The following is an 11,595-nucleotide window of genomic DNA, read 5'->3' as shown; positions in this document are numbered from 1 at the left end:
TAATTATGTAAATATGAGTGGTGGAAATAGGTTGCATTAAGGAAAAATATATTTTGTTTAAATGAGTGCTTTATCCAACTTTAAAATTATATTTGACATATTTGAACTTTTTTTCTCCTTTAAATTACCTTATTTGAGATTATACTCCGCAGTTTGAAAAAATAAATAGAAATGGTGGACAATCTCTCACTTTTGAAGCATATAAAATGAAAAAGCTGTACGCCTTTACCGCAGTCAAGAGACTCAAGACTCACGAGAGTTGAGCACAAAGTAGAGATTAAAAGCTGTTTGGCTTTTTAATTTTTTCATCCAAAATCTTTAAAAGCTTGAAAAAGAAAGCACAAGCAAAATGCATGTCCCACTGGATAGATAGATGGCAGCAACACTATTGAGGACTTGTAACAATAACAACCAAACATTATTTTCTTCTAATCTTAGTTTCTTAAACTTGGGTTGTGGCCTTCCTCTAGAGCACAAATTACTGAAAAAATGAATCAAAAATATGAGATTTTGTAGAGAATACAGGAACTTTTATATATACCGCGAATCTCAACAAGAAAGAGGAGATTTTTCGAGTGTTTGGTTGAGATGGATGGGAGCAAATTGGGAAATGGGAGAACAATTGGGTCAGTAAAAGCAGCCATTAACAAATATGGTGGAGGAGGGAAGATTAATCAAGTTACTAATACATATAATAAGTCTCTGAATAATGCTTCAAAATCTGAGGTAAATAGAGTATATTCTCCATTATCACTTTCTTATCTGTTACTAGATTATTACTACGAGTATATATATTTGATTATTCGTGCTAATGGTTGGTTTGAACTTTGCAGATAAGTTCTTCAAAGGCTCAAGAACTTCATGTTGCAAAGAATAGGATCAATCAAATCAATGAAAACAGGATAATAGCAGAGTCAGAGATAAACCAGGCTGAGTTTGAAATTCTGAAGGCGAAAAAGTTAGTTAGGGAGCTCACATCACAGATAAAAGAGTCGGAGTTGAGGGCTAAGGAGTTTCAGAAGGGAAAGAGAGTTGAGGAATTACCTGGCCAAGAGGAAAATGATCAGTATGAAGAAGTCGTGAGAGAGGTTGAAGCAGTTAAAAGAGAGATCAGTAAAATTAAACTTGAGATAGAACGCGCAGTTGAAGAGAAATTCAAGGCAGAAAAAGAAGCAGATGCTGCTGGTTTAAGACTCGAGTTTTATACGAGTGCTGCTGATAAATTAAGGGAAGAGATTGAAGAGGCTAAAGAAGAGGAGGTATTGGTTGAGCTAGCTCAAATCCAGGCACAGAAAGAACTTGCAGAGATTGAAGCTCAGAAGAAAGAAGAAGAGGAAAGATATTCAAATCTGATTGCTGAAACTAGAAAAAAGATCGGTGTATTGAGGGATGAAATTGAGACAATGAAATATCTTGAAGATATACTAGAACTTACAAATTCAGAGGTTGATGTATTGCAGAATGAGCTGAATTTGATTAAGGAAATGGACAGTAAATATCAGAGAAGAGTAAGTTTAAACGACTTTGCTTTGAAGACAGTCACAGAAGATCTGCAGGCAGCGAGGAAAGAATTGGAGACTATCCAAGCAGAAGGGTTTCAGCTTATGGGTAGTATGGATATAATAAGAATCGAGCTGATAAACATGACAAAGGAGAAGGGTGAACTTGAAAAAAAGGAAGCAGAAACCGAAAAATTAATAAAGAAGATGAACTCAAAACTTCTAAGGGCCAAAGATACATTAGAAGTTGCCAGAGCATCTGAGGAAAAGGCGAAGTCAATGTTACCATCTCTATCCCTTGCTTTAGAGAATTTAAAAAGAGATAAGGAGGCCGCAAAGAAAGAGGAGGAGAAATGGAAAGAGGAGACAGGCTGCATCAGGGCTGAGATTCAGAAAATTGAGTCTGAAAATGATTTGAAGGAAGAGAAACTACAGACTTTAGTTAAAGAGCTAGAAGAAGTCAAAACTTCAGAAGCAAATGCTCTTGAGAAATTGCAAACCCTAGTAGAAAATACAGTGAAAGCAAGGGCTTCCCAGACAAATTCCACCATCACAATATCGAAATTTGAGTACGAATATTTAACAGGATGTGCAGCTGGAGCTCGAGAGACTGCTGACAAGAAAGTGGCAGCTGCTCTTGCATGGGCAGAAGCATTAAAGGCCAGTGAGAGAGAGATTAAGATAGAAACTGCTTTGGTAGAGAGGGAGATTGAAGAGCTGAAGCTAGAGGAAGAGCAGGAGGTCAAGAGGATGGAAGAATTAGAAAGCACGGAGGATTCAGAAACAGAGCAGCAGCAAAAAGAGATAAATCATAGCAGCAAGAGCCTCCAGGGGAGGAGATCAATAAAAGATCATGATTATAGCTCAACCCCAGTAAGACAAGCCAAATTGCGAAGATCTGGCTCTCCGGCCACAAGACGTATAAGCACTTCAACCTCTTTATCTATGAAAAGAAGGAGAAAAGTAATGCTCAAAATTGCAAAATATTTTGCTAATGAGCAGATTGAAGATGAAAACTCAGCCCCCTTGAAGGCAGACACAGACAATTAATCACCATTGGGTATTCATTTAATAAAATTACATTCAAGCATTGTTGTACATACAAACCAGGTTCTTTGGAGTATTTATTTTGGGAGATTTTATAATCAGTACATAGAGTTTATTAGATTAGATTAGTAGGATATGATAAGTATGCATGTAAAGATTCGCCGACTAATTCCCAAATTTTGATTCCACATGAAATTTCATTAATATGATTATGCAGCTTCCTGTGTCTTCAAGTACGGACCAAGGACACGACCAGATTCCTAGATAAAATATTGACGATAGATACAAAAGATTAAAAGAATCAATTAATCATTTTTTATACTTCAATAACACATCCAAGATAACAGCAATTACTTATACATTACTTTACCAAAATGTTACATAATCAGAATCATAATGCTTACAGCAAAAGCATCTTTTCTTTAATTAAGCTTTTAAAAAAAAAAAAAAAAAAGGTCAAAAAAATGTATACTAAACAAACATGTATTAGAGTAACAAGACGATATACTGCAATACAAAAAGAAAACTGGTGCAGGCAAAGCAGGGAAAATGAAATTACAGTGTTGAACTCTATGTATCTTACTCAAAACTGTTTTTCGAAGCAGCAGTTTTCCGTTGCTCAGAATCCTCAATGTTTAGTACTCTCCAACTGTAACTGAGTGAAACTTTCTGGAAGCATCGCTGTTGCAGCACTTTGTGCCATTTGAAGCTGAGAAGGTAATATAAGACCAGAAGGTTGAGTTTTATATATCTGGGCATGCATAGGATCTTCAAATTCACTGATATAGTTGGCTTTTTCAATGGGAGGAACAGTAACAGGCTGAGCTGGTTGATGCACTGCAGGCAAAGTCACAGGCTGGGTTGCCATAGCAGCTGGCATGTATACTTCAGCAGCAAATTCAGACACTGGAGTAGCAGGTTTATTGTAACTTTCATAAATTATCGGGGGTGAAACCACAACAGGATTTGAAGGCACATGGGGTTGACTCCTAGCAACATTTGGTGCAGTTGTCATAGTACGAGGCATAGACGCATCATACATATTTTGTGTTTGTCCCATAGGCATCATGTAGACTGGGTATGGCTTATTTAGCTGATATTGGACGGGTTGATGTGGTTGGACATAAGTTGGATACATTGGAGGATAAGATGCAACATGTATAGAATTTGGGTAATATTGGGGAGCATAATTGGACTGAGGAGTGGCGTAGTGAATGTAATGTGGCGTTGCTGTTGCAAGTGATGGTGGCTGAGGTGGGGACTGGTGCTGAGGTTTATCCATTGGTTTAGATACCATGTAACCAGAAACCTGAACGGAAGTCAGAATATCACTCCGAGGTGAACGATCAGAAGCATTGCTTTCAGTCTCAACAGGGTTCACAGAAGCAAGATTAGAGTCAAAAAATCCTGATGCGTCTTGATACACAATTCCTTGCTGGCTGAAGTTTGGGCTGGGAATGCTGCAATCACTGTAAAATACAACAATCCATGAAACTACCAAGGTTAACTACTCTGGAATCTGGATGAACAATAGGTGAATACTAAAACAAAGCGCTCCAAGACATGATCCATCAATGCATTAAGCCACAATAAACTGACATTTGTTTCAGAAAAGACATTATAAATGCGGAGTTCAGGCTGTAAAGAGGAGAAATCATACAGCTACCAAAGAAGTAAGTGTAGGACCAAGGATCGTTTACAGAGTAGTCTTAAGATCCAAGATTTTACTTTCATCTAACTTCTTGTCTAATAGGACTACTAGAAACTAAATGTACATGCAAACACCCCCACCCAATATACATAAGAAAATGATCCACTCCCTAGATAGTCAGCAAATTTTAACGTAGAAATATAGTACAGTAGATAATAAAGCCTAACGTTAACTTTACTGGAAGACAATGAACCCAAGGCACACTTGCTGGTGGTCAACAGGCTTAGCTAAAGATAACACAGGAAAGCAAAGGAATCTACATAATTTACTCTGAGATCTGGTCATCAAAGGATCACTGCATAGGGAGAGAATTATGGCATTATTACTGACAACTTATTTATAAACATGTGCAAATTAATTTGGACTAGCATCTTGTAAGTAAATTTCAAGACCAACCACCAAGCATGTATGACTGTACATCCTAAACATAAAGACACCCATTGAAAATTGTTAGAGCTTTTCAGAATATTGCATAAAGTCTAGAGCATTTGGCATGGCAAATGAAGACCATAGATCCCAGTAATGATATTGTACTTTGTACTTCGTATTAATTATCACATCTCCGCTACCTTTCCTTAGCAATTCTAAGCATCAAACATGGAACAGCACAGGATCTCCAATTACTAAAGTAATCACAACTTAAAAATATCAAACTCGTATTGCCTTAGCTACACCTCCTTTCATACTTGCCAACCGCCAATGCAAATTATCACCATACATGGAGAGGTTTTGCCTAGGTCATATAGCCTAACTGCTGGACAATCAACACATGTGACCCTTATATGAAACCTGAATAGTAAATTAGTAACTACCCCATATATATTTGCACAATATTCATCACCCAATTCTTTACATCCTACAATCATCACAGCCGCCACCACCACCATTGTCATACCTCGGTCATTCCACAAGTCCCATGAAAGTCTTAGCTCTAACCAATCCACATCTGAACAGATACTGGTTTCGTTGTTTCAGGAAAACCACCTTAATAACCCCAACTATCGCAAATTAACCCATACAAAAACACAATACCAATTCCGTACAACTTATCAACCACTCGAAAAACCGAGTTCCACCAATGGATCCGATTCAAACAATATTCCGCTGCAACCTAACTAGATATTTACAAAGACAATTAACTACTTCTCATTGACAACCCAATATATGCTTTTTTTTTAAAAAAATCGTTGACATTTTGTCTTTCCTCTTGAAAGAATAAATTCACCATCCAATCCATACCAAACATGGCAAAAGGCCTAAACCTCATTAAACTTGAATATGATAATTTCAGGCACATAATATGATAGCTATGTTTGGTTTCTTTCATTTCTCAATTAAATCAAATAAATTACAGGAAAACATCAAAACTAAAATATCATACTTTAATCCTTTGTAAGCAATTTCCGTCCTTTCAAACAAGTAATTCTACAAAATTTATCCTACAAATCAATTACTCAAAGTTCATCCCACAAAAAAATGAAAATAATAATTAAAAAAAAAACACAAGAGTAAATAAAAAATATAAATTCAAAATTCAAAAAATAGTAAACTAAATTACCTTCCCAGAGAATCAACAGAGGGCAAAACAACCTTAAAATCATCCGCAACACCCACTTTATTATTCTTCCCGGGAGAATTAGAAGACGAACTATTTGACCCAAACGACGAACTACTCTCTAGAACAATCGATTCCGGCGCCGACGACGAAGAATCATTATTATTATTAATATTATTACAATTGGTGTTGCTATTATTATTATTGTTGTTATTATTGGAAGGATTCGAACTCGCGACCTTTAGCTCATCAGAAAACCAATCATCATCACATTTAAAATCACGAACAGGTTCCTCTTTCTTAAAGAGAAAGAATCTGATACGCGAACCAGAACCAGAGCACAAAAGTCGATCATACTCATCAACCATATTGAAGAGATCTTCATCAGAGGAGATAGAAATGAGGGAGTCAAGGTCATGGTTAGGGAGCTGGTATTTGAGGAGGAAATTGAGGGAGCCATTGAAGAAGGATTTAGCGATGTGAGAGAAAAGGGAGGAGAGAGAAAGTGATGAATTTCGAGGGAAAGCGATAATGCGGGTTTCACCGCCGGCGTAAAAAAGGGTTTTGTCGTGAGGACGAGGGAGGATGTGGCCGTTGAAGCTGAGCATAAGCCGGAGTTTTTGGGCGGAGGTTTTGGAATCTTTCTTAGCGCCGCCGACGACGACGGTGGGAGATGTCGTCGCCGGCGGTGTCGACGGTGAGAGATCCATGGGAGTGGATCTGAGGAGGAGGGAAGAGAGAGAGAAGGAGGAGGAGAGAGAAAAGTTGGAGGGTGGTTTTTGTGGGTTTGTTGTTTATAGCGCGGGTATGTTTAATAGACAAAATTATGTGTAATTTCTCTCGTTTTGCGGCTTTGTTCCCCTTTTAGTGGGGTTTTTCATTTTTAGAGCAGGGGTAATTAGGTGGACTAAATGAACTATTAATCTATTATTGTTTTGAATTAAATATGGTGGATATTATATTTTTTTTTTTTTTTTTTTTTAGGAAAAATATGGTGGATATTATACCATAATAAAATACTCATTTCGTCCCATATTTATATAAATATATTTTATTTAAGACATTTCAAAATTTTGTGCTTGTTTTTATTAATATATCACATAATTCTATGATTTCTATCATAAATTCATAATTCAAGCAATCTTTTACCTTTTTCATACAAAATACGAGTACTTATATATTTAAAAAAAATCATTACTTACTTTTTATTTTTTCCGTCCAACATTCTTTACTTTTTATTATTCTCGTAAAATATTCTCTGTATTTTACTTCGTATTTTTCTCATACAATATGTCTTCACTCCCTTCATTTTTCTTAATTTCCGTGTTTTCTAAGAAATAGTCATGTAAATATAGGACGAGGAGAATATAATTATATTGTCGATGTTAATAAGTTTATTTTTATACTAAAATGTCAAAATTATTAATTACTTTGTTATCGTATTGAATCATTAAAGATAAAAATAATTTGGACCATTGTAACTTAGTTGTAAATTAGATTGAATATTTGTAGAATTCAACTGGATTTGTGTAAGGAAATTGGACGTTAGTAACCACTCACCCCTCCTAACCAATTCCAAAAAAGCTTGGCTTGAGGTGGGATAGATATGGTAGGACCTAAAAGGTGAGAGTGGGTTAAACTTATATACAATTTATTGATTTTGTGTCATGTTGTGTCAAGTTTTATCGGAGATAAGGGCTATTTAAATTTTTAAAGTCACTAAAGATAAAAAATTATTTTATTGATTTTTTAAGAAGGTTTTATTTATATTAATAGTTTTACACTTATAATTAAGTGTCCATGAACACTTAATTATAAATTATTGTTGTTAATCTATATGATTGAGGAGATAGTTCATGTTGTTGTTGTTGATACTAATTTTATAAGTCAAACCTTATTCATGGTACAGAAAATAAATCTACTAATATGTAAAATATAACGATTATATATTCATAAAGTGAAAAGTCGTCTTTAAATTGATAAAGAAAGCGACAATTGTTTTGGTCTAATCCCCTCACGTATAAGTTTTGGGTGACAACCAATAATGAAAAATGGATCGAAATTAGGATAGGGAATTAAAAAGCAAGTGTTTGGATTTAGGAAGGTGTAATAACAGCTTTAGAAGGGTGAGCTAATTATATATCCACATGGAATACAGCACACACTTCCACTCATGCATGGTATATGGCCGCATGGGGAATGGTCCATTGTTCTGCATCCAAATATCATAGCCACCTCTACCACTTCAACTACAACTATATAAATTATACTCCGTATATTATTACATTCTTTCTCACTTTTTTTTTCTTTTTCCCATAAGTTTAGTCAGATTAACACCGTAGATCAACACTTGAGAGTAGAGAGGAGAGAAAAGGAAATCCTCCTACTCTCAAACATTTTGTAGTTAGTAGGGCTCGAACTTTGAATTCTCAATAAGTGTATAGCTTGGTAACTATAACTCTATATGCGTATAATCCAATATATTTAGTACATTTTATAATTTATGTTCTTTAGTTGTATGATATGGAGTATATATCACCAATTAATATCACTACTAATATAAGTGCAACTAGTGTGGCTATTTGCATAGTTGATATTTACTTGTATTTTATACATGGTTGTCTTGTAACATTAGAGTTAACATTATACAAGTCAAAAATTTCAATAATTAATTGCAATAATTAAAATAAATAAATATAAAATTGATAAGGTGATGCATCAGCACGAATCATGTCTTTCAAGATCAAAAAGCTAATTGTATAGCATTGGATTAATGCATGAGAACGACATGAGCTAGTTGCATTACTCTCTTTTATAAAATTAATTGTATTTTCCTATGTCAAAATTAAAATAAAATGGCAGAAATTATATTTTGTCAATTCGATCATCTTGTACAATAATAAATCCAACTGCAATCTTAAATTGATTAATAAGATGCGTAAATTGTTGACAAAGTTTAGTCTCAACCAATTGTAGCTTATCTAGTTGTTCTTGGTCTTACGTTGGTCACAATCAAAGCAACTCAATGACGCTCCTGTCAATTTCATTGTACATTTGTACTCGTAACATTTGATCAGTAAACCCTTTTTCTTTAAAAGTTGCCTCTAAGGATATGTCAAAGATATGAACCAATCATGGTACGATAATCGCAATCACGAGTCATAGATAAAATTTAATTATGGTAGAGGGGGAACGCAATACTCGGTAGCTAGCATAGTAATGTGGTCAACATAAGCATAACGGATTAACGGAACGAGTAACAGTACGTATTATATGTAAATGCGTGCGTGATAAATGCCATAGACGTTTTATCTTACAGAATTGTAACTTTATAAGGATATAGCATAGATCGAGCAAGTGAATAGTCGAATAGATATAGACTCGGTAGTATCATAAAATCGTGTTTCATGACCATGTATATGTAGTTAATTACAAGTATTAGGACATGTTCACATTTACTGAACTGAGCTGAATTATTGAACTAAACTGAACTGATTGAAGTTGAACTGTACTGGACTGAACTGAACTGAACTGATTTGGAGCTGAACTGAACTGAATTGAGCTAAAATGAATATTTTATGAGAGAAGGTAATTAGGAGCTGGACTGAATTGATTGGAGCTGAACTGAACTGAACAGATTGGAACTGAATTGAAATTAAGTAAATGTGAACAGACCCTTAGTTAGGTATTAGTAACATTTAAATATAAGTAATGTGTGAATAGTTTTTTTTTTTTCATTTGTAAGGACCATTATTATTACGTCAACGAGTTGGTGTGCAACTCCACATAATTAATTTAATTATCCAATACCTTTATACATTGCTTGATTATGGTTCAAAGGGTACTATACATACTATAATATGGTAACTACCAAGAATTAATGCAGCTAACCACAATTGAAATAATTGTTTGAAAAGATATATGTATAGTAATGCTTCTCAATAACAAGCTAAGCTTTGTGGCACACAAAGTGACAAAGGATTACAAACTACTACAAATCTACAATAACTCTACAAAGTCAAGAAATTTGGCATTCAATAAAAGACATTAACCTATCTAACAATAAAATGTCGCAAATATAAATATGTTAAAGTAGGGATTAACGTCACAAGAAATGAGAAAATATTGGTTTGATGGGAATTATACTATACCCTTTTTTTTTTCGAAATGAAATTGATTCCTAAATAAAAGTTAGATGATAATTAAATCAAATAATATTCCGTCTTCTTAGACTTAATAAAATATTTAAAAAATCTCTTAGCTAGTAATATTTTTTTTACTAATAATTAATTGTTTTGCTAATATATCGAGGTTTTTATACAAGTATTTTGTATGGAAATAATATTCCTTTTTTTCTTAATTATATGTAATTACTGATCAATTTAAATCATTTTAATGGATTAAACTATTAAAGTGTTCACACGTCTCTCAAGTCTTCTTATTTCCACTCTTTATTATTTAAGCCTTCTAGCTAAATTATTCTTTAAATTATTAATTATTATATTAATGCTCATAATATATATACTATTTTGACAAGCTAAAAATAAAATTCCTAAAGCATATGGATGATGAAGATCAGTATTGCAAGAAATAAGTGTGAAAGTTGATTTTTGCACTCCTACAAATGAGCCCATAGCTATATGTGTACTTTTAGTCTTCTATACCCTACTTCAGTCTTCCATGAGGAAGATCGAGTCAAAATTAACATTAAAGTGGCAGAATAACTTCGTATATTAGTTTGAAAATGTACAACCTAATTAAATCGTTAACATTATGTAGAGAATTTAATGAAATCATTATATCATATCATATGCTTATTTATGAGAATTGAAGAGATATTATTGTTTGCAAAGAGTATTATAATGTTGCTTGTAAAGAAACAAAACAATTACTCCTTTAATAAAAGCGAACATGAGATCTCCCTTAAACGACATCAAGTTACTTACCACTTGAGTCAACTCTTGATGGTAAATAACGAGTTCACACATACTATCATAGGATATACTTTGACAAACACATGATATATACCTTCTTTTGTTTTTTGATTTTTTGATTTTTAGGAGACACGTGATACATACCTTAAGCTACCCTCCAACGCAACGTTATGGTTTGTATTAATTAATATTATAAAAGTAATATAGTGAAATTTATACTTTACACATGATACAATTATAAACAAAGCTTGTGTTAAATCTATGAACAAATAATCATCTTAAATTAACAAGATCAAATTTCTAACAAAAAAAAACATTAAATAAAATAAAAAAAACCTGGAAAAAGTGGTAGTATGAATACTTTTTATGCTTACATCCTCTTTAAAAATGGTTGATGTATACTTATAAATTTAAAATAAAAAAAAATTATATATAAAAAAAAAAAAAAAAAAAAAAAAAAAAAAAAAACCTAAAACACTCATAAAGATCAAGTAATAATGTATTAGTGTAATTAAAAAATGGTTAAATTTGTGAATGTTTGATTGCTAACTAATTTAGTTGATTAAAATATAAAAAGCCGTGCCAATTTGAAATTAAATTCCGCCTGCATTATTGTCTTTTGTATTTTTATACTCACACAGTGACATAAACCAAAGAAAAAAAAAAAAAAAACAGGTTAAATTTAAAAACTTAAATTGGGCCTAAAAGACTAAAACCGTTGATTTAAAATTTGGATTGTACAGTAACAAAAGAAACTCAACACAAATAGTCCAACAAAACCCGACAATAAAACCCTAATTTCAAAAACCCCGCCCAAATCGCCGTATATATATACTCTCTCTTCAAAAA

General features: G+C 33.4%; 2 protein-coding genes across 2 annotated transcripts; one reads left to right on the top strand and one right to left on the bottom strand.

The window, feature by feature from the left end:
* The first annotated feature begins 320 nt into the window (after window positions 1-320).
* On the top strand, window positions 321-2,741 carry LOC145642258 (protein PLASTID MOVEMENT IMPAIRED 2-like). The gene is made up of 2 exons (XM_081693377.1): window positions 321-726; window positions 834-2,741. Exons 1-2 carry the CDS (start codon window positions 589-591, stop codon window positions 2,547-2,549), a joined length of 1,854 nt encoding a protein of 617 aa, XP_081549503.1. The 5' UTR covers window positions 321-588; the 3' UTR covers window positions 2,550-2,741.
* A 97-nt stretch (window positions 2,742-2,838) lies between these two features.
* On the bottom strand, window positions 2,839-6,619 carry LOC145642259 (uncharacterized). Its single transcript, XM_081693378.1, has 2 exons — window positions 5,816-6,619; window positions 2,839-4,015 (listed from the first exon to the last, which is right to left on the bottom strand). The coding sequence occupies exons 1-2, from the start codon at window positions 6,520-6,522 to the stop codon at window positions 3,175-3,177; spliced, it is 1,548 nt and encodes a 515-aa protein (XP_081549504.1). The 5' UTR covers window positions 6,523-6,619; the 3' UTR covers window positions 2,839-3,174.
* Between the last annotated feature and the right edge of the window lie 4,976 nt (window positions 6,620-11,595).

The sequence above is a fragment of the Chenopodium album genome, chromosome 8 (assembly GCF_948465745.1).
Source record: "Chenopodium album chromosome 8, dcCheAlbu1.1, whole genome shotgun sequence".
Lineage (NCBI taxonomy): Eukaryota > Viridiplantae > Streptophyta > Magnoliopsida > Caryophyllales > Amaranthaceae > Chenopodium > Chenopodium album.
This window is presented reverse-complemented; position numbering and strand designations above follow the sequence as displayed.